This window comes from Ahaetulla prasina, chromosome 2 (assembly GCF_028640845.1).
Source record: "Ahaetulla prasina isolate Xishuangbanna chromosome 2, ASM2864084v1, whole genome shotgun sequence".
In the NCBI taxonomy this organism is placed as follows: domain Eukaryota; kingdom Metazoa; phylum Chordata; class Lepidosauria; order Squamata; family Colubridae; genus Ahaetulla; species Ahaetulla prasina.
In genome coordinates this window covers 151,012,918-151,037,216 of record NC_080540.1, presented here as the reverse complement: position 1 = coordinate 151,037,216, position 24,299 = coordinate 151,012,918, and the positions used below count along the sequence as shown (strand labels likewise).

General features: G+C 40.2%; 1 protein-coding gene across 3 annotated transcripts in view; it reads left to right on the top strand.

Moving 5' to 3' along the window:
- Positions 1-464: 464 nt before the first annotated feature.
- Positions 465-24,299, top strand: part of HLF (HLF transcription factor, PAR bZIP family member) — a 73,163-nt gene continuing 49,328 nt past the window's right edge. Inside the window, exons 1-3 of one of the 3 annotated variants that reach the window (XM_058165708.1) lie at positions 465-621; positions 954-1,099; positions 4,070-4,405. In XM_058165708.1, coding sequence (XP_058021691.1) covers positions 994-1,099; positions 4,070-4,405 — 442 coding nt within the window. In that variant the 5' untranslated portion in view covers positions 465-621; positions 954-993. Of the gene's footprint in view, positions 622-681; positions 1,100-4,069; positions 4,406-24,299 lie in introns of those variants that run through there. The other 2 variants (XM_058165710.1, XM_058165709.1) reach the window with 2 other exon arrangements.

The window sequence follows — 24,299 nt, the reverse complement described above, 5'->3', positions numbered from 1 at the left end:
ATTGGCTGGCTCTGCTATCCTTTGGGTGGTCAGCAAATTCCTTTTTTAAAAAACATTTATCCTAGCTTTTAAATATAAAGGAGTAGGTGAATGAATCAAATTTGGCTTTCTAAGGTTTTGGCGGCAACCTTGTTGCCTTTCCGTAAATGGGGGTTCCACCCTGAAATCCGAGTGGTCGGTAGCAAAGCATTTTAAATGAATTTAAAAAAAAAAAAATGAATTAAAAGAACCCCGTTGGTTTTAAAGTTATCACGGACTTTATTTTCATTTTATTTTTGTTCATGGGTTAAAAAAGGCCTTTCCTGAAGGCAGGTCCCCCCCCCTCCTCCTTCTCAGCAGAAACCCGCTTTTGCCTCTGCCTCCCCACACCAGCGAGCAAAAGCAATGGAATGAAAAGCAGCGGCGGCGGCAACCCAAAGATTAATTCCGAGGGCCCGGAGCCTGGCCAACTCCTCCCTTGCCCGCCTACCGGGGGAGCTGCGCTAGCTCTGACGTCATTTTGATCCGTGTCCGCACATGGGTGTGCAAATGTTCTGAGAACGGCGCAGGTGGCCCCAGCCAAGCTCTTAGGACTGGGAGGAGCGAGAGAAGCTCGAAAGCGCCGTTTGGCTAATCTGGCCGGTAGGGTTGCCTTTTTTTTTTTTTTCCCTTCCCTTTCTTCTCTCTCTCCCTCTCTCTCTCTCTCTCTTTTTAAAAAAAACAACTCCTCGGTCTAGTTTGCTATTATTGATGCAAAAAAAAAAAAAAAAAGAGAGAGAGAGAGGGAGATCCAGGGACGCCCCGATTCGCTTGGAGAGAAGTCGTCTGAAACCAACACTCCCTTCACACGCACACCTCTCCCCTGCAAGAGCGCCCGTAACCGAAAGGAAGATCGATTTGGGATTTTTTTTTCTTCTTCTTTTTCTTTCCATCCTCTCTACTTCTTCTTCTTCTTCTTCTTCTTTTTTGACTAGTTCAACCACATTGGCGGAGTGAAGGAGGGGCGAAAGAGGGATGGCTCGACCTCTTCCTTTGAACCCATCTTTCCTACCCCCAACTTACGGGGTGCTGAAATCCCTGCTGGAAAACCCGCTCAAGCTGCCGCTGCATCACGAAGATGGTGAGCGGGAGAGAGAGAGAGAGAGAGATGGTGTGCGTATGTGTGTGTGTGTGTAACAGGGGAAGGAGGAGTGTTGGCGGTGGGTTTCCCTATTGCCCCCACCCTCCGCCCCGCTTTGTGGTCCTGCGGGTTGTTGCAAGGCATGCAAGCCGTGCGCAAGTTTCACGGAAAGCGGCGGCCGAGCCCGTGAGAACAGAGGCGCGCGTCTAAGCCTAGCGTTGCTTTTGGGAATAAAGGGGCTTTTAGCGCGTCGAGGCGGGACGCGGAGAACTCCGCGCAATCTGAAGCGCGCATTTTTGTTTCTGGCTCGCCGGAGGCTGCAGTTGCAGTCTTCAAAGATCCTTGGGAATTGGTTCTGCTGAATCAAGCGGGGTTTGATTTCCCTGTAAACACGCCTAGGATTACCCCGAGTGGTAACGACGATTCTTTCTAATCCTGCCTCTTTTTTTGCCTCTCTGTATGTTAGTCGGAGATAAGTCCAACTCAATACACTGGACTTACCCTCAAGTAAGTATGCCTAAAAAAAACAAACAAAGCAAAAACAGGCTGCAATAGCTTATTACTCTTTGCTAAAAAAATATATTAAATAAATAAAAAAAATTAGCGCGTGCGATGTGTTTATAGCGTAGGGTGAAAAGCGACCGTACTTTTTTATGCACTGGATAGTTTATTTTTGGTTGGCAGGTTCCGTGGTACGTTGGAGCTGCTCTTTGGGGTAAAGTGCCTTCCGATACCACAATTTGCCAAGATGTCATAAAAGAGGGAAATTTCGGGTCAGAGTGTTTGTATGGTGCACTTCTGTGAAGTAAATCCCCCTTTTTAGTGGCGTTTCTCTCAGGTAAATTCGGATTTTGCAGAATGGTTTTACAGAATCTAGCAACTCTTGCCCTTGTTTGATTTAAAAGTCAGAGCGTTTTTATTTCTGTGTGGGTGATTTTGAAGAAAGTGTGTGGCTTGAACTGTAGGCCCTCCCCATACTGCTTTTCTCTGCATTACAGGGGGCATACATTTATCCATAAATGTGTACACACAGCTCCCCACCAATACACATAGACTACTTAAAGCCTATATTCATTTTTTTTTAAAAAAAATCTGGAGAGACTTGTTTTATACATGAATCAGAAATTTTACTGCATTCCTGAAATCAGAACTTGCAACATGTATTTTCCCCCTAAAGGTACTAGTAAAACCTAATTCAACCTCTAATTGAAGGTTTCAGAAGAATAAAATCTAAACCTTGAATTATTTCTAATAAAGTTGAAATTCCCTAACCATTAAACTCCAATGCAGTTAAAAGTCAATAATAGCTAAGCATTGTATAGCATTCAACAATTCTCTATGATTTTCTAAGTAATATTCCCTATCACCTATATTTTAATACTTGTGCAGTGTAGTTTAGACTCATCTCATTTCTGTTGACTATGAACCAATACATACATTTTTCCATAAAAAACCCCCAAACACAAGAATTTGATATCAAGATTAATTATGTTAATGTAATGTGTCATTCTGAAAAGAAAATTTTTTGGGTAGTTCTTTTAGATTATGATAACAACTTGAAATATTTCCAGTGCTGAAAGATTGGATTTACGAATGGTAAATGTTCATATAAAATATATTTGAAGAGGATGACCAACTGCTGAGAAATGCATTAAGGATTACTTATAAATTTAGAGTCGGCAACGACTAGCACATATGTGCAAGGGAAACCTGTACCTTTTACCTTTACAAATTTAGGAAGTGACTGCCAATAGTTATTTGTCAGCGTAATGAGTCTAAATCCAGTGAATACGAAGAAACAACCTACAAGTTGCACAAAGATCTGTAATTACCATTTTATTGCTACTTTGCTGTAAGAAAAATCAACCAAGGAAGAGGGGGGATTACAATTAATTTTGCAATTTCCTACACAGTGTACAAAAAGTTCTGGTTCTTGGCTTCAAAACAAGCATGCATTTCAAAACAATCCCAGGCATAGGAGTAGAAGAAAGGGGAGATACAAATCTGGAAATGGTTGTAGGAAGAATCTAAAAAGGGGTTTAATAATTCCAGCCTCTCTGTTGTTGCTGCAAGTTTATTTTTAACCAATCTTGTGAAATGCAGTTGTGATTCCCCTGGGTAATGTTTGGCTTGTTTTATAGCTTCTCATTATGAATTTCTAGTTTCTAAGCAGCAAATGATGAAGATTGGACTAAATTAGACTATTTTACTGAGATAGCATTTCCAGAATTCCTAACTAGCATGAATGTTCACCTAGATAATTGGGTTTTTAAAAACCGTTTTTAAAAAAAATCAGCTCTGATGATCTTCAGGTTATTTATTTATATTTAAAATGTGGTATGTTGCCCTTCAAAACTGATTTGAAGCAAGTTAGCAATGCATTACAAACACAATGTGTATTCTGTTCTTAAACCTATTTGAAGTAGTAACTGGGTACATACATTGCAGAAACCATAATCTTGTTTTTATTATTTGGGTTGTGTAATGTATACAAACGCAGCCACTGTGGTTACTAAACTCTGGCTTACTGTGTTGTGCAATACTAGTTAGTGGTAGCTTAAATGAAACCAAGATTAATAAACCATGGCTTAGCACAGATATATAAACCCTACAATTATGAGTAATTTCAATTCTGTAGGATTTGATCAGGCAAATCCCATATGACATGTTCCACTATGGACGTTTGAGCAATTTTTCGAGTTCTTCATGCTGATGAAATCTTGGAGTGGTGTTGTTTGAAGCTTGCAATTGCTTGAAGCCAAGAATGCAGATGAATTGCAAGTTAAAAGCAGAGATGGAAAACATACAATGGCCTTAATGAGGTGAAAAATGTATCCGGAGACTTTAATTGTGTTCCAAACATAGCACCCCAAACAGAATAAGAACAAAAGGGTTCTCTTTATTTTCTTCCTAGCAAGAAACTAGCTTAAAAATTCCTCACATTTCCTTTCCTTCCCCTTCCCTTTCTAGCATTTTATAAAGAAAAAGACAAGGACAAAAAACTGGATGACGACAGTACCAGTGCCACTGTTCCACAGTCTGCTTTTCTGGGGCCTACATTATGGGACAAGACACTTCCCTATGATGGTGACACTTTCCAGTTGGAATACATGGACCTGGAAGAATTTCTCTCAGAAAATGGCATCCCACCCAGTCCAGCCCAGCACGACCACAGCCCTCATCAGCCTGCTCTTCAGCAACCTACCTCAGCCTCACCATCTGTCATGGACCTCAGCCACAGAGCATCTACATCAGTCCACCCGACCATGGTTTCCCAAAACTGCATGCAAAATACACCCAGGCCAGGTAAAGTAAGAGGTTCTTTGATTTTTTTTTTTTTTTGGCACCATTGGTGAGGAGTTCCACATGTGTGTGACACACAGCCTTTTCCATTCAGGTTGTCAATATGTGTGGAGTACTGAAGAGAAATTTGATTCAGTACAGGGAATGGGAGATGGAACCGTGCTCCTTGCTTTTCCGGGGTCTCACCCTTACTTCATTCAAGATGAGAGTCTTGATTCATGTTCACCAGTGTTGAGTGTTGTCAAAACTCCTTGTTTTGCCTGCATACACCTGCAGTATCACAATGTTTGAAAACAGCTCATGATACGTAGATTCAAATGCTATTGTTAGAGAGCGCCATGGTGTGGTACAGTGGTTAGAATGCAGTAGTGCAGGCAAACTCTGCCCACTTCCAGGATTTTGATCCTGACTGGCTCAAGGTTGACTCGGCCTTCCATCCTTCCGACGCCGCCGGTAAAATGAGGACCCAGATTGTTGGGGGAGCGATATGGTGACTCTGTACACAGCTTAGAGAAGGCTGTAAAGTATTGTGAAGTGGTACATAAGTCTTAAGTGCTAGAGCTAAAATTAAGCAATATACTTATTTCTTGCCAGCCAGAAACTGAATGAAATCATTAGTTCTATACATGGAGACTGCCATGCATATTCATTTATTATTTTGAGGAGGGATTGCAATAAACAGAATTTGCTAACTCCTGCAGGGATATTCTCATTCAGACACATGTAAGGAGTGTCATTTTAGAACTTCTGATTCAATATAGCAAGGCTGGTAAGATGAATAAGGGGAGTATTGGAAGAGAGCCAGCACCAGTTCTTCTGTTCCAGTATACTATCTGGACATATTGACGTAAATATGCTGGATTAATATGAAGCCTTACATTAAAGTCTTCCCATAATGTGTTATTTGGAGCAAGGAGGGAAGTCCTCAAACTGAGACAACTCCCTGTGTTATTTGGAGAATGTTTTTCCCAAGAACCACATAAGTAGAGCCACTTGCTATCAGTTGTAGCTCTCTACGAGCAGGGAGCCAAACAATATTTGCATGGATATAGCCATGCTTTGGCTATATCCATGCAATTCCTTACCTAAATGCTGCCATATTGGTGCGGAGAAATGGCTATCCACATTTCTATTAATTACATCTCACATTTAGAATTCATCAACATCAGTGGATATTTTGAAAGGTTCATGAGGTATGCTGGAATTACCTACATTCCAGGTTGCACATCTGTTTGCAATGGGTTAGGAACCTGTAGATCTCCAGATGTTGCTGAAGTACGGTTCTTAGCATCCATCACTATTAGCTAGGGTGTTATAGTTCATTGGTATCTGGAGGTAAGGTCTCCAGCTAGAGGGAGGCAACACAAAATTCTAATAGCAGACACTAGCATGTGCTTGAAGGAATAATGGAGAAACACTAGAATTCACAATGAGTTTGAATAGTTCATTCTTCATTGAAGGAAGCTTTGCATAAAAGTAACTGGATGGATGGGGACGAACAGGCTCCGACTCAACCCATCCAAGACGGAGTGGCTGTGGATGCCAGCAGCCCGGCACAGTCAGCTTACCCCATTGCTGACTGTGGGGGGTGAATCGTTGGCCCCCAGGGATTTGGTGCGCAATTTAGGCGTTCTCCTGGACGTACGGCTGTCTTTAGAAGATCATTTGACGGCCGTCGCCAGGGGAGCTTTTTGTCAGGTTCACCTGATTCGCCAATTGCGCCCTTTCCTGGACCGGGACTCGTTATGCACAGTCACTCATACCCTCGTCACTTCCCGCCTGGATTACTGCAATGCTCTCTACATGGGGCTCCCCTTGAAGAGCATCCGGAGGCTCCAACTGGTACAGAATGCGGCTGCGCGGGGGATTGAGGGAGCTCCTCGTAGCTCCCATGTAACACCTCTCTTGCGCGGGCTGCATTGGTTGCCGGTGGTCTTCCGGGTGCGCTTCAAGGTGTTGGTTATCACCTTTAAAGCGCTCCATGGCATCGGACCGGGATATTTACGGGACCGCCTGCTGCCGCCTGTTCCCTCCCATTGTCCGGTGCGTCCAGTGCGCTCTCACAGGGAGGGCCTCCTTAGGGTGCCGTCAGCCAACCAATGTCGGCTGGCGGCCCCCAGGGGAAGAGCGTTCTCTGGGGGGGCCCCGGCTCTGTGGAACGAGCTGCCAGTGGGACTCCGTCTTCTCCCTGATCTTCAGACCTTTAAACGTGAGCTCAAGACTTTCTTCTTCCACCAAGCGGGGCTGGCCTGATTGATTGATTTTAATAATTAGGGATTTTAGCGGGTTTTTAAGAGAGGTTTTATCTTTATATTTTTATCTAATAGCTTTAAGTATACAGCAGTTTAATAAGTTTTTAAATTTTGTTATAGTATTTTAAATGGTTTTTGTATTGTCGTTTTATTTGCTGTACACCGCCCTGAGTCTTCGGAGAAAGGCGGTATAAAAATGTGAATAATAAATAAATAAATAACTACTGTCAGATTTTAATTTTTTTTTTAAATGTCTTTCTGTGGGAGAATTTGCAAGTGGTGAAGCTATTCTTAATTTTGTTAGAATTCAGATTTACTTTAATGAACCGTTGTTACAACAATATCAGCAGTCTCCTAATTATAACATTTCTGAACAGTATGTGATTAATACATCTCATCTGACAGATACTTATACATCCAGGAAATGCCACAGTGCCCAGAAGACTACTTGAAAAATCTTGTAGGGAACTGAGAACATTCTCTTGAAAATGCCCCTACAGTTATTCTGAAATAATCATAACACTGCTTTAAACATTCCTTATTAAACAGAGAAGCAATTAGGAAGCATTTTAAAACTGAGCCTGCAGTCCTAATTATATTTATTAGGGCTAATCCCCATGAAAATTGTGGGATATTTAGAACAGTTCTATTTATGTTTACAAGTTGGTCTGTCAAACAAGCAGTTAGGAAAAGTAGAGATATATGGTGAGGTGGTTGAGTTGACCCTATGTTTGATTTTCATTTGGCTTATTTATTGCTTATCTGACTTCTGTTGGAACAGAGCTCATTGTCAACAGCAGGAAACCATGTTATTTGCTCTCTGGTCCTGGGATGGTGAACAAGAGATTGTTGTCAAAGACATATAAATCAAAATAAATCAAGCAGCTAGCATTCAGAGTGGAAAAGAATGGTATAGAAAATCAAAGCCACAAACTCTGTGATTATCAGAAACTGGGAGGAGACTGGTGATCTAGCTGCATTTCTCTGAAAATCAGAGCCAGAATCCTCATTGACACGCACTTCAGTTGATGATTTTTTTGAATGAATGTTTATTTCAACTGGAATTGAAACAAGGGGAAGAATTTCAGATGGAGGCAGTATACATTTCTTGAAAAAGCTATTACCGTATATACTCGAATATAAGCCGATCCGAGTATAAGCCGAGGTCCCCAATTTTACCCCAAAAACTGGGGTAAAACTGGGGACTCGAGTATAAGCCGAGGGTGGGAAATGAGGCACCTACCGGTCGGCGAAACCTCCTCCTCGGCCGAGAAGGCTGGCGGCTCCCCGCCCTCTCACTGCACCGCAGGGCTTCCCAGCTAAAGCAAAGCCCGCCAAGTTCAAGCCGGCCGGTATAATGTGAAAAAACGAAAAAACAAAACTCAGTATAAGAGTATATGGTCAGTATAAGCGAGGACGTTTTCAGCACAAAAAACGTGCTGAAAAACTCAGCTTATACTCGAGTATATACGGTAAATGCTGAGTAGTATGTGATGGGAACGCAGCTGTGAATTGGTTCCAACCAACTCGTTTCTTTGCACATAAGTGAGTATGGCATCCCAAGCACAGTTCCACATATAAAGAAAGTGCTGAGTTGAAAATGTGTGTTTGGTGTGCAGTGCACAATACCACAGAGGCTTCCTGGCCCATGTGCTCTCAGAAGCAGATGTATGATGGAAACTTATCCTGGGGGGCATTTTATTTATTTTTTTGCTTTTGAGATGTAATGATGACGAGTTCCACGTGCAGCTTTTAAAGAGATGTAACTTTTGAAACAGCACCAAAAAGAAACATGATGGAGAGGGTCCCAAAGGTGCTTTTTCAAGAGGCAACTAGGCTTTCTGATTTTTCTTTGAAGACGTTTTGCTTCTCATCCAAGAACAAGAGGGAGTAGTTTTTTTAAGGAGAGAATTATAGGTTTTGGAAGCAGCATTGACTGAAGGAAAAATGTGGATTATGTCGAAGGGAGAAAAAAGGCAGAAAGCCTAAAAAGGCTCTGAGCTTGGCTAGTCCCTTCCTGTGAATTTCCTGTCAGGTGCTCCATGGAGGTGCATTGTAGTAGTGGGCTCCGCTTACTTTTGCTACTGGTTCGGAACCAGGAGCACGCACGTGCATGAGCTAAGTGAGCGCGCGGCGGTTCTGTGCATGCGTAGAGCGTCCATGATGACATCCAGGCGGGTTGGCAGAGCCTCACGCTGCCGCCATTGCCGATTCGCGCAAACCGGTAGAAACCCACCACTGGTGCATTGGCAAGAATCATTTCCTTTTCTCACTTGGATTCTGCCTGACTTTTCAGATCTGGTCTTTTATGCTCCCTATTCTTAAGAGGTCAAGGAAACCTTTTTTTCCCCCCAACTAAAAGAAAGCTGCACTGGGGTTTAGCATTATGGAAGCACTTTGAGACATCCCATGGTGGTATCCCATGGCTTCCCCCCCACATCAAACTCTTGCAAAAAAGACAAAGACTAGGCAAGCACCACCTTTGGTGGGTAAATCTTTCCACAGGCAGGGAGGATTGGAGGTAGTAATGCTTCCAAGACAATTGTTTCTGCCACATGTATTCTCAGATGCTACACCATACTCAGGATTGTGTCAGGTTCCCTCTATGTCTTTGAAATGACTCTATGATATGCCTCAATGGCCGAGCACAGGATGGAGGGTAGAGAAAATTATTAGAATGATCATCCTTCCCTTCACCGTATCTTTTTGGGAGAGCAGGAAAAGCAGCCAATCTTTACGTGATCACCTGTCAAGGTTCATTTGCAACCTCTTTTACAAGTCAGGCCTGGCTAAGATTTATGCTCTTGGTTAATTTTAAAAAACACCCCCCCCCTCTCTCCCCCTGCCCCGGTGGTTGAGGAGTTTCAAAACACACTTCTAAACTGTCCTACTGCCAGACATTATTTTGATTGCAGGTTTTGTTGTTAGCATCCACAAATGCCCCTCCTATTTAAAAAATCATGCCCAAAGTTTCCTTAGAATCTCCAGGCTATAAGCCAAGAATTTATTTTCAGTCTAGATCTGCAACATGAACAATACAACAAAGCAATGGAGACTTTGCCATAAGCAAGAATTTCTTTCCCTCACCTCAAGTGACCCAGCAAGCACATATACATTTGGAGCTACAGGGACTAAGGTTACAATGGGTTGATGTGTTGCCTGTCATCATTCACATTAGAAATGACTTGAGTAAGGAAGCTCATGCTTTCTAGGTTCAAGGACAATTTGCCACAGTCACTTCACTGCGGCCAACTCGCTATGGGAGAAGAATCACGCTAATTTCAAATAAGTGGCAAAATAGAATTATTAAAGAAATGATGCAAAAGGAGGGATAAAATGTAATGTAAATGACAAACATTAAAATATTTTTTAAATTATTTTAAATACGTAAGTTGAATTGTTGAATTTTCCTGTGGTGAGTTGTCCCGTAGCCAGTTGGTGATGGCAAGTTGTCCCGTAGCGAATTGGTTGTGATGAATTGGCCATGGCAAGTTGTCCCATTCTGTGCTTTCTGTTCAAGAACCGCTTTTCCCCACTGTTTTAGTTCAAAAGATCATGTAATGAACTGGGGTCACAATTTGAGGGGTAGATTGTGTGAACCATGCCCCTAAACTTTCCCCAGCAAGCTGACTAGGAAGTGGATGATGGGCAAGTAGCAACAGGAGTTGGTACCTTTAGTGTCTTGACACTGATAATAAGATAATATGAACAGAGGGCAAAGTAATTACTTTAAATTTCCCAGGATGCTCCTGTCTCCCTGGGAAAACCAAAACAGTGACTTTCATAACTTTGCCAAATGGTGGTTGCAATGGCTTTATGTATTGGTGAGCCAAATTCTGAAATGTGTTTCCCCAACTTTTTCAAAGGAAGGATGTAGATGGACACAGATTCATATATCTGTGCTAACTTTCTTCTGTTTATGGCAATTTGGCCATTAAAAAAAGCAATAAAAGTTATTTTGAATCCCGATTGCAATATTGGATTGATTAAAAAACACAAATCTTGAATTGGCAGATGATTGAAGATAAGAGTAAGTTCAGACAAGTGACTCCTTTATATGGTGTGCCCATTTGTTCCTTGAATTTGGCTACTGAAAGAAAAAAATAAGGTGTCAAAATACAAGAATTCAACATAGGTCTCCAACCTTTATGGGGAGGAAGTGTGTATTCATCTCTCTGGTGGATAGAAATGAACAGTGATGCAAAAAACGTTAAGGTTTATTTTATTTTATTTCCTTATTGCAAATATTTGTACACTGTTTTCCATTATATATCAAGAAGCTGTTTACATTAAAGTAAAATGAAATTCAGTTTTATGGTCTGGCATTTTTATATTTTTACTGTTCTGTGAAATAAGATAGGGGAAGACACAGTTCTCTATATTGTGTTCTTGATTGCATTCTGATGATGATTTGATAATTGCACTGAACCTTTTGAGTTATGTAGTAAGTATGTATTGTCTTGTATCATTTGAAGGGATTCTGTGTTTTTCCATCTCTTGATTTCCTCCTTTTGGCACTCTTTCAGAAGTGTCGGGATTGCAACTTGCAGAATTCCCAGTGGGTATCTTTTGGAGGGTTTGGTACCACCTGCAGGTAGTGTTCTGGGGACCTTACCCTAAAATAATTGGTGCAGACAGTAATGGAAAAAACAAAGCAAAACAAGAATTTGGGGGAAAAGAAACAGAAACATTCATGGAAAAATGTGAACAATTTAAGAACAGTGATGAAATGGGATGTTCATAAAAAATGGGGAAAAAATGGACCCTTCCCCGCTTTTTGGAGGATATGGGTGCCTTCATATCTCTAGAAGAGAATCAGCAGGCTGGGAGAGGCCAATATACACAACGAAATCCCACCTCTGTCTGTCTTCAATCATTATATTGAAAGCTTACTAAAAATTGGAGTATGAAGCCAACTTACGTTCTCAGAGTGAACATAGCTTGTTTTGCTGAAGCTCAGCCTTGGCATCTCTATAACACCAGGCCTCCACACTGGAAGACAAAATAAAAATAAATAGAAGTTTCCCAGAGCAGGCACATGCCTGGATGCCAAAAATTTTCCTAGAAAACTTGCCAAATGTTATGAAACACAGGTAGCATGAATGTTGGACAGAACTGAAAATAAAAATGCCAGATGTTGTACTTAGGGGCTAGAAAACACAGGGCCAATGGAGATTCTTGTAGCTTTGTGTTAGAACTGAGGACATTTCTCCTTTTTAAAAAAAAAATTGATGGGGAGATGTTATGCTGGCATCTGAAAATTGATAAACTTAGTGAAAAGAATCCTATCTTTTTTTCTGCAATTGTTGGTCATTAAGTGCCAAGGTTTGTAGAAGTCTATTGGAAAGCCACTTCGTTACTATGGAGCCCACAGCAACAATGAAATGCACAGAATAGTCAGGATAAAAATATTCAGTGCGTTCTTGGGTACATGCCCATTGAGGTCCAAGTGGGGCCTGACTGTCATATGTGTAATACATACACACCCAGCATTTGTGCACTGGGTTTCTGGCAGCCATTGAGGGATTCTTTGTAAAAGAGAGCAGTAAAGAAAGTATTCCTTGGCGATATGACGTATGAAATGTGCTGTGCTTTTCCTGGAACTCGCAAGATGTGTCAACACGGTGTATGAAAGACAGATATTAGGTGTAGATCAGGTGCAGAATATACCAGGTTTAGTCCTGGTCCTTTGTGATATAAAGCATCAGATTGAGAGGAAAACTTTGGATCGGAGAATCCCAAGAATTGGTGTCAGAGAATGAGGATAGCTGAGCTGGTTGGATCAAAGCCAGTTTGGTTTAGTGATTAAGACACCAGGTTTGAAGCCAGGAGGTTGTGAATTCTAAGAATTCTTCTTAAGCGTGAAAACTGGCTGGGTGACTTTGGGCCAGTCCCACTTTCTTAGCTCAACTCACTTACAGGGTGGTTGTTGTGGGGAAAATAGGAGGAAGAAGGACTATTATGTGTGTTCACTGTCTTGAGTTATTTATCAAACTAATAAAGGCGGAATAAAAGTAAATAAAACAAACTTGCAATATTATCTTAGCCTTCTCAAACAGGTACCTGCATTATGCTTTCTGTATATATGGACTATAGACTCCATCATTCTCAAGCCAACATGTTCCTGGCCAGGGCTAGCAAGAGATGATGGAATGAGGCTAGGCCAGGGGTCTCCAACCTCGGCAACTTTAAGACTTGTGGACTTCAACTCCCAAAATTCCTCAGCTGGTTGAGGAATTCTGAGAATTGAAGTCCACAAGTCTTAAAGTTTCCAAGGTTGGAGACCCCTGGTCTAGGCAACCTATGAGGGTGCCCAGCTAGTGAAGTTAGCAGAATTTTATATGACATTTCTTTCTCTAGTTCATAACACGTGTAGTAACACAACAGAAGACATCCATTTCTTGAATACTTCCTACCAAATTGTTACCACTATGACAGTGCTCATGGCAAATTATACTTCAGTAGACTTTATTCAAGAAGATATGCTTTGTACTGTGACATTTTACTCTAGGATTTTCATTTTCCCATGCTAGCTACTCTTAACACTCCATGAAATCATGTGGGGTTATCCCCAAATCCTCCAAAAAATAAAATAAAATAGTAACAGCGGACTAGAAATGGCTCAACTTGGTTACTTACCTATGATTCAAGTTTTTGTGCTCTTTTTCTTTTTTAGAGACAAAATTTTTCTTTATTGCAGTTTCTTCCAATAGCTGAAACAGTATCTTAGGCCAAATCTTATTCCATTCCAAAGTTTCTCTGAACAAATTTTCAATTTTTGTTACCACTTCAGGCATATTCATCTAATAGATTTATTATTCCTGATTAAATTTTCAGGCAAAATGGTGGCCATTTCTAGATCACAGTTTCTACTGTTATCCCAAATTGTGTCTGTCTCCATGACTCCTCCCCCCCCACTTTGTTCTGCAAAAGGCCAACGTTCTGTTTTTTTTTAAATTAAAATGATGTTTTTATAACAAAATTAAGTTAGATGAGCAGGAAATTTGACCGGCATCAAGGGAGGGATTGGCAAGCACACGCATTTCCTGTTTCTGAAATAAAAGTACAACGGAGCTCCATACAGCAGACTCATCCCAGTGCCTCTGATCAAATGCTTACTCCTCGTAGGGATTGTGGGTGGAAGTCAAGGTAGCAGCCAGGAATATTGCCCATATTTTCCAGTTTCCCTGGTATGGGTGAGACATTGTCCAAAAGTTCTGGTAAATGTCAAAAATCTTTCCATCAGTGGGAAACAAAGCTGAGTCATAGATACAAATGGGCAATTTTGCCTATTAGATAAATGACATAGTGAATTATTTCAGAAAGATATATTTTAGGACAAAGGCCACCCCTTGGTTTAATCTGTAGAATAAGGCAGTAGAAAATTAGTTTAAAAAATAGCCTGTAATTATGAATAGTAGAGTGGACTGAGCAAAGATAAGTTCTGCTTCAACCTCAATTCCCATTAATTTGGTTTGGGCTTAAGACAGTGCTTCTCAAATAGGGGGGGCGCGAGGCTCTGTAAAGGGGGGCGCGTTTTTGTTTTGCAGGTTAAAGTTTTTTTTAATAATGATACTATTTACAGTCGCACGGGGGGCGCGAAAAATGTTTTCTTCTTCCTAGAGGGGCATGACAGAAAATAATTGAGAAGCACTGGCTTAAGACAACATTCTCACAGTAAGAAACATCCCAGTTACTAATGTCTTGTTTTGCGATTCCCTTTGGTCCCTGTTTAAGGGACAAAATGCCTTCTGGCTGAGGGGGTTAGGGCAAATAAAGACAAAAGAATTCAGAAATCAGGTCCCTCTTGCTTATTGTGTTGTGAGGGAGGGGAAGAGCTGTAAGCTGCCTTTGATCTTGAAAATACTTCTCCTGAATTGTTACATCAGGGTAACCTAAAAAGTTCCCTTTATGGTGTGGTTCACCCAATTCTCAATCCTGGCTTGTTTTGATTTCCGCTACCTGCCTTTTGCCTCCTCCTCTATATGTAATTTTCCGTATAACCCAGCTTGATATTGATTGTTTCTGAAACACTGATGTTGCATGGCGATTGCAAAAAGCCCATATAGGGTGCTGCTGTTTTAAACATTTCCTGGTCCTTGGACTCTCTGCATGGGTTGCATCCAAGCAGAGGGAGCTAACCCATCAATCAGGCCTTTTCCAGAGGCAGGTCTTTTCACATTGGCTCGTGCTGAACGGTTGAGGGTGGTGGTGGAGGAGAAACAACTGAATGCTTTATTTCTTGGATCTGTGTGGAGAGTGTGTATTTCTCTGAAATAGGAAGGCAGATACATCCCTTTATTGGTACCTTTCGTGTCCAGATCTAGAGAGAACCTTAAAGCAAAATGGAAAAGTTTGGCAGTACGAGATGTTCTGTACAGTGACGATAGAGAGTGTGGGGAGGGAAGTCATATTACCCACTCCTCCCTTCCTTTCTCTCTAGTTTGCCAGAGACTGCAATTTAGATCAAAAAGCGATGTGGAATACATGTAGGCAAATTTAAAAATAGATCCTCCTGGGTGTGAGGGAAGAAAAGTGCTGATTGCACAAGCTGGAGAGGAAAAAGTCCGTGTCCTTTTCTGATCTAGAGAAGTGAATTGTAATGTTCCGAATAAAAATTTAATTAATCACTTTACCCTTAAGTAAAGTGTTTGCAAAACATGACATGGAAATGGTAAGGCATATCGGGGTGTGGGGGTGATGGTTAAATCTGAAAATCAGTAGTCTTCAGGGCAGCTGAGAGAGGCAACCTTTCAATAAAGCTGAGTGGAAATCTGCTTGGACAACTCTGTTGTGTTGTGCGGGAGATACATAGAATAGTTCTACAGGTAGTCCTCTACTTACGACCACGATTTAGCCCAAAGTTCCTGTTGTTAAGCGAGATAGTTAAGTGAATTTTGCCTCATTTTACGACCATTCTTGCCACAGTTGAGTGAGTCACTGCCATTGTTAAGTCTTAAATTATTAACACAATTGTTAAGTGAATTTGGCTTCCCAAATTTGCTTGTCAGAAGTTCGCAAATGGTGATCATTTGACCCTGGACACTGCGACTCTCATAGATATGAGTCAGTTGCCAAGTGTCTGAATTTTGATCATGTAACCATGGGGATGCTGCAATGGTCGTGTCAAAAACCGATCATAAGGCACCTTTTTCAGTGCTGTTGTAATTGCAAATGGTCACTAAACAAACTGTTGTAAATCGAGGACTACCTGTACTTTCTGTTCACTGTCACGGGGCTAACCCAGGCAGACTTTACTATGATATAGTGGTGAAATGCTTTGAGTAAAGCTGGGGAAGATATAAGTGCGCAATCCCAATCAGTTACAAAGTTCACTGAGAAAGTGACTAGAACAAGTCACAGGCTAATCTCACTAAGATATAAAATTACAGACCTATCTCTCTATGTTGCGTCTCATGCAAAGTAATGGAATCTATCATAAACCAATTCATTACACTCCACCTTGAAACTAATAACCTACTCTCTAATAAACAATTTGGTTTCAGAAAAAAATTGTCTTGTAACTTACAACTTCTCCACTGCAAAAACATATGGACTACCAACCTTGATCAAGGAAAAGCAATAGATGCAATCTACATAGACTTCTGCAAAGCTTTTGACTCAGTAGTACATGACAAAATTAAAATCCTACGGCATTTCAGGACCTCTTCACAATTGGATAAATGCCTTCCTATCAAACAGACAACAAGTGGTCAAAATTGGCAACGCTCTATCAAATCCTGTTCCTGTCAAAAGTGGCGTTCCCCAAGGTAGTGTTCTTGGACCAACGCTCTTCATACTATGCATAAATGATCTCTGTGACCTTATCTCAAGTTATTGTGTTCTCTTCGCTGACGATGTCAAACTATTCAATACCATTAACAATACTTCTACCCTTCAAGATGACCTTGACTTTGTTTCCGATTTTTTTTATTTGCATTTATATCCTGCCCTTCTCCGAAGACTCAGGGCGGCTTACACTATATCAAACAATAGTCTTCATCCATTTGTATATTATATATGAAGTCAACTTATTGCCCCCAACAATCTGAGTCCTCATTTTACCTACCTTATAAAGGATGGAAGGCTGAGTCAACCTTGGCCCTGGTGGGACTTGAACCTGCAATAATTGCAAGCAGCTGCTGTTAATAACAGACTGCATTAGTCTGTTGAGCCACCAGAGGCCAATTGGTCTAAAACTTGGCAACTTCAAATATCAACCAGCAAATGCTCAGTCTTACATATTGGTAAAAAGAACCCTAACATAAAGTACAAGCTTGATGGACATTACCTTACTAATGACCCCCTCCCTGTCAAAGACCTTGGAGTTTTCATATCAAATGATCTAAATGCCAAAGCCCACTGCAATTACATAGCAAAAAAAGCTCTAAGAGTTGTAAACCTAATTTTACGTAGCTTCTTTTCCAAAAACTCTACACTACTAACCAGAGCATACAAAACATTTGTCAGACCTATTCTTGAATACAGCTCATCCGTCTGGAACCCATACCACATCTCTGACATTAATACTATTGAACGCGTCCAGAAATATTTTACTAGAAGAGTTCTTCGCTCCTCCGAAAACAACAAAATACCTTATACCACTAGGCTTGAAATCCTGGGTTTAGAAAACTTAGAACTCTGCTGACTCCGACATGATCTGTGTTTAACACACAGAATCATCTATTGTAATATCCTTCCTGTAAAAGACTACTTCAGCTTCAATCGCAACAATACAAGAGCAAACAATAGATTCAAACTTAATGTCAACCGCTTCAAACTTGATTGCAGAAAATATGACTTTTGTAACAGAGTTGTTAACGCTTGGAACTCACTACCTGACTCTATAGTCTCTACTCAAAACCCCAAAATCTTCAACCAAAAACTGTCTACTATTGACTTCACCCCATTCCTAAGAGGACTATAAGGGTCGTGCATAAGAGCACAAAAGTGCCTACCGTTCCTGTCCTATTGTTCCCTTCATTATAGTATTATATGCATACTTTTACTTATACTTTTACTTATATATACTTTTTTTCTCTCATGATGGGTTATTGTTTATGTTGATGATTGTATATACTGTTGTGACAAAATGAAATTTAAAAAAAAAAGCTTAAGGTTTTCAGGCAGAGTTCTCCAAAGTGGTCACTATTGAGCCCCATGATTAGAAGGGACACACCAAGGGGGTCAGTGTTGTTGTTGTTGTTATTAGTAAGTAGGAGTAGTAAACAATATTCATTTAATTATTTCCATATAATAAATGCTTGGGGGTTTATAAACAGTCTGAAACCTCAAGAAGGAATTGATGAGTTGAAGAGTTTGGAGACCTCTGCTTTAGGGCCCTTGCCCTCTGTTTCCCTTCCTGAGCAACTCCAAAAGTCTCCACCAAATTTTAATTTGTCAGAAGAGAAAAATTATTGAATAAGCTAGTTATAATTATGTGCTCTATATTTGATTATTTAAATGTTAAATGTGAATGTAAATTCAGTTCAATCTAAATTATTTTTTCTGGTCTCACCTAATTATTTTCAAAATATAGCCTCTGATGAGATCTGGTGCAAATCACACACTTTACAAACCACAAGAGCTGGATTAGTACCTCATACCACAATCAGACAACAGCTTTATTGGATATTATTATTAAGCAATGTAGAGACGGAGAAAGAAATCATGTGCACTTTCTTGATATGAATAAAGATAGAATAAAAATATAAAGAGGGAGACAAGTTGGTACTGTGCTCTTTGGTGCGGATAAATTTAGTTTTAGTGTGGAAATTAAGTGAACGGACACATGATAAATCAATCTTCATATAATCCTCAGCTTTTGTTTTTTTTCTCACCCAGGCTGTTAATAATAATAATAATAATAATAATAATAATAATAATAATAATAATAATAATAATAATAATAATAATAATAATAATAATAATAATAATAATATTTTAATTTGTATACCGCCCTTCTCCCGAAGGACTCAGGGCGGTGAACAGGCAGATAAAATACAAATACACACAATAATTAAAAAACATCCCTTAAAAAACTAATTTAAATGCCCAAATGTTAAAAAACATACTCCCCCATAAAATCACAAAATTTTAAAAACCCATCCAATAAAGATAAAAATCAGACTAGTCCAGCCATACGAAACTTTTCATTAGGCATAGAACTTAGAATTATTCATGCAACTATTTGTGCAGAAAGCAAGTGGATTCTCTGATGGGAATCACTCTGCAGGCAGATGTGTGAAATAAGGCTGGTGTATGTGGATATTTGATTTTTAACAGCAGGGATATGCAAAATCCTTACCTGAAGCTTTTCACAGCAGGGAAGAAGAATGTTCACTTGCTAATTGCATCAGATATGGATGCTTCTAAAGGCACAGCTACCAACATTTCACAAATTTTGTTTATTTATTTAAGTCCATGTAGAGACTGTTTGACCTTAACAATTCTGGTAGCTTAAAGAGAGAGAGAGAGAGAGATAATCAGACCAACAGCCAGCCCACCTGCCAACAGGAAGATTAAGTCAAGCAACAACATCCAACTTTTTAATAATTATTAAGTTGGGGGCAACATAGATCTGAAGGAGGATGTCATGGCAGAGAGTAAACCTACCAAAAAGGCTCATCTCCTGGGTCTTATAAGATCACATTGTATAGTCATAAAAATCAGAAATGTGCTGGCTCTGCCTGATCTCTCAGGTGACTTAGCTTGAAGATCCTGGGATGTCATCTAATGGCTATTGGTGCATTAGTGATGATGAGTTTGGCAATAAAGAATCTATGTAGAGGCTTATGTGGAGGATAAGGGGTGAAACTCTGAATGTCCCAGTTTCAATAATTCTACACAAGCCCAAACAACTGTCTTATTTCATATACAGGAATTTGTATATTTCTTGGTGGGTGGGAATGTCCAAATCAGACTTCTCCAACTTGTCCCCCCTCTGAAGAGTTATACCGTAATTCTCAGCCAGCATGTATTATAGTTCTAATAGATCAGGAGTCTCCAAACTTGGCAACTTTAAGACTTGTGGACTTCAACTTTAACCAAGCTGGCTGAGGAATTCTGGAAACTGAAGACCAAGTCTTAAAGTTGTCAAGTTTGGAGACTCCTGCAAGAGGCACCTGTATAGGGAATAGAGAGACCCCTGCAATAGATGTAGAGGCACCTGAATGTCCTCATATTCCCTTTCCACTACAATAATCTCTTTTCTTTCCAAAATGTCAGTCAAGGTTCAGTCTTTTCTACATCCATATATCTTAAATAGATCTTCTCCCACATTGCAACGCATGTTCTAGATCACTGCAAATAGCGGAAGAGTGAGAAGTGAGAATACATCGGAGATTGTAAAGTATATTCTGTAAATACAGCTGTGAACATTCTGGAAATAAATCGACATTTTCATGACATGAGGTGATTTCTGATTAATGATTTACTTCTCACAGCATTTAGAATGTAGCATGTATGTGTGTGTTTATTTAACTGAAGCATATTTTGCCTTCCTTTGGCTGACTCCCCAAAATCAATAATATGATAGCCCCTGCAGGCATGAAATCTATTAGCTGCAACATCAAAAAGAAGGGGATTTGGAAGAAGCAAGTACAAACACTAAGTTGTTTGGTAGGAAGCTCTTATTGCAACCAGTTGGTCTAGAAACAGTCAAGCAGAGGAAAGTTGCAAAAAGTTGCTGAACTAATAACACGATTCTTCCTCCTTTCTCCCCCTTTCTGTTGCCTAGTGCTGTGAGAAAACAATATTTATAATTAAAATCTAAAAATGTCTCCAATGGAGAGAAATCCATACTTTTAGGCATGACCACTGGAATCTCTGCCATATGAAATTGTGAAATGAACACGATGGGGTGGGAGACTTGTAGTCCTCCAGATGTTAAATGAGCCACAGTTCCCAGAAGTCTTCAGCTGTATGGCCAAAGGTTTTTAAAAAAAGGATGCTTGCAATTGTAGCTCAACAACACCTGAAGGACCAAAAGATTCTCTTATCATTGTTGTATATTTACAGTGCAGATAAATATTGTAATTGGCCGGAACAGGGTGAATTATTGTTGTTTGGACCAGTGGTGGGATTCAAATTTTTTTACTACCGGTTCTGTGGGTGTGGCTTGGTGGGCTTGGCAGGGGAAGGATACTGTAAAATCTCCATTCCCTCCCCACTCCAGGGGAAGGTTACTGCAAAATCCCCATTTCCTTCCAATCAGCTGGGACTCGGGAGGCAGAGAATAGATGGGGGCGGGGCCAGTCAGAGGTGGTATTTACCAGTTCTCCAAACTACTCAAAATTTCCGCTACCGGTTCTCCAGAACTGATCAGAACCTGCTGAAACCCACCTCTGGTTTGGACACTTCCAAGTCTGCGAGTCAATGATTTTAGGAGTTCGGTAGTTCCTTCTTGTAAGTCTGTTTTTGGTTCCTACCACCTTGTTTCCTGCTGGCCTCTTTTTGATTGCCTTTGATTTTTCCAGGCATCAAGGTCTTTTCCAGTGATCTCTGCCTTTGCATTATGTGTCCAAAATATTTAAGCTTTAGCTTTGTTATTAGTGTTGTTGGAAGATTAGCGAGAGTCTGATCATGGTGTGCCAAGTTCTAGAATTGTTCAACTTACAAACTTTTCTATTAGGGTAGAACAAGACCAACCTTTTTAATAGTTAAAACAAGATGTCCGTGTCACCCTAAAGACAATCTTGGAATTGTTTTTGTTACTATAAAATCAGATTATTTCTCTGGAGCCCTTTGCTTAGATTTTTATTTTGTTCTATTGCTGCCCAAGGCCCCTTCTTTGAATTTTCTCAGCCCCCTTCCTCTTCTTTTCTCCCTTTGATCTGCTTGCCAACATCGAACATGGTAATTCTCAACTTCTCCAAGTTCAAATTAAGGAGCCTCAGTAACATTTTTCATTTTGGACGCACGTCCTCTTTTATTTTCCCCTCCTGCCCTAGACTTCAGGAAAAATGTGCAATGGCTATACTGATTGTTTTGATGGACGGAAATACCTTGTGAGTTTTAGGTTTTTTATTACAGTTTTTATATTGTTTTTGCCTTGTGTTTTTTTTACATTATTAGAGCATTGTTTTGTTGTTGTTTATACAGTATTTGTTTTCATTATTTGTCGGCTACCCAGAGTCATATACATGAGATGGATGGCTATATAAATTTGATTAATAATTACCTCTATCCATAGTAATGGAAGAAAGTGGATGTGCCCCCTTGCATGCTCATCGCCATAGTGTATCAGCTGTCACTATTACTTGTTGATGTTCCCTGCCTGGGTTAAACTCAGTTTGCTCCTGTTGGCCAGGGGAGGAGAGAATAAATAAATAATTCACACAAGCCCAATAGGACCTTGGATAACCCTGTTAGATCTGCAGGGCTTGATAGCTGGCAGGACAGCAAGCTAATAATTAGAGAAGGAAAACTTGCCAGGTGCCTCCAAATCAATGTGTTCTTTCGATTAGCTTGTGCACTTGTCACTGGCAGATGTCAGAAGCAAGCTACAGCGATAAATGAGTTGTGACAAAATGTCCTCCTCTGATGTGTAGCCGTATAAATAGAAGGACGCATGCATGGATTTTTGGCAGAAGATCTCTCATTGACGATGCTGAAAGGGCTGTAGCAAACTTTTTACCCAATTATCCTTCAAGAGCCTAGCCAGCAAAGCCTTCTCCTCTCTGGAACATGATTGGGGACAATAGGTCAGAGATTAAGCGCTCGGTGTTTTCTTTTCTTTTTTTTAATAAAAAAAGAAGAAAGAAAAGGCAGCAGCTCGGTGCTGCTTACTTTAAGGGCTACACAGTTGAATGCAGCTTGCGAACTCATAGCAGAAAACAAAATTAAATGCATTGCTTTGCATGGCAAGGATACTGAAGCATTCCCCCCCCAAGCTGTGGTCTATGTTCAGCTAGAAATGATGGGTTTTAAAAGGGCTTTCTTAGAGGCTTTGTTTAGGTAGTCCAGTAATCCTGGAATAGAACAAAACTTATTTTTGGGGGAGGGGTCCAAGAACCATCCTTTGAAGAGCAGGTCAGGGGTTGAAATGTCAACAGTAGGTGGAATCAGGACAAAAAAAATGGACTAGGGCTAGTTCAGGTAATCAGACTGAATTTCAGTTGCATTAATTAAATAACCTCTGTAGTTATTTAATGGTATGGTATGGTTCTCCGTGTAATTTATAATGTCTCTTTTTTCTTATTCAGAATTGCAACTTGGCGATTGTCTCTGGGAGACCATGGGTTTTGTGTCTCTATCAGAAGCCAAATACTGGTAGTGCAAAGTTCTTCTTGTAATAATAAATAAACATTTCCTTACAGCAGACAGTATGATTTAAGCAAAGTTTGTTCAGCAAGCTGGAATGTTAGCTTTGCCTAAATATTGCTAATATCAAAAAAAAAAAATATGAGATAGGATCCTTTCAGGACAATTTTTAAAAAATGTCTTGTTTTCTCTTAGTGCTGTAGTATCTTATATTTAACTACAAAAGTGAGGACTGAAAAAAAAGGGCTTAATTCTGTCCGTTGCTCTCATTCTGGTCATTGTATAGCACCACAGTGTCAACTTGCTATGAGATAATGTAGGATTTGGGCAGACCTTAATCATGCTTAGTAGCCTGGTCCAATGAGGTCAAGAAGAAATCTGTTCACAACTTCATTTCTGAAAACCACTATCACCGCTTGTGTAATTGGAGACCTTGCATTTCAGAATTCCTCCTGTGCAATCAGATGGTTTTAATGGTGTGTGTGTGTATGTGTGTGTGTGAGAGAGAGACAGAGAACACACAGAGAGAGAGAGAACGTGAGAGAGAGAGAACATGAGAGAACTCAATAGAGAGAGAACACGAGAAAGAGAATACGAGAGAAGAGAACACGAGACAGAGAGAGAGAGAGAGAAAGAAAGAACGAGAGAGAACGAGAACGAGAGAACACAAGAGAGAGAGAGAGAGAGAACATATAAACATATGTTACCATGTTTAAATACCACATACATAAGCAGAATTTCTGAGGCAGCTGATGGGATTTGCTAGGCCTTATTTGATAGACCTCTCGTGGGCTCGGGAGGTGGATGCCTGACAGAAATGATGGATCCATTTGTGTGCTAAAGAAAGCACCACCTGTCAATCACTGCCTTTCTACTACTTGAGAGATATAAAAGCCCATCCAGTGGCAATTTAAAACCAGCCTGTTCAGTATAGCATGAATTCTTTGGGTGTCTATCCTTCCTCTCAGAAAGAGGTGCACGATTTTCAAGCACCAAGCAGTCATAGAACAATACTGTTCACAGCTATGCATGTCAGTGTGGGCTCTGCTGACAACTTCTCCCAACTGCTTTTTATAGTCAATTCATGCAAAATAGGGTGCTGTTAAGAAGCAATAGTAGCTTCTTCATGGCCTGATCTTTAGAATGAACTACTGTAGCCTCTAAGAAGGGATTATTATTGACATTATTGATTATTCTTGCCTCCAGAGTAGTAGTGGAATATATATCCCCAAATCTGTTATATGAAATAGGCATCGTTTTTGCTGTTATTAATCATAGAGGTATTAATCATAGAGGTATTGATGTGTTATTTTATTTATGGTCTCCCATCTAACTTAACGTAACTCTGGGTGGCTCATAACAACATACAACACACACACACA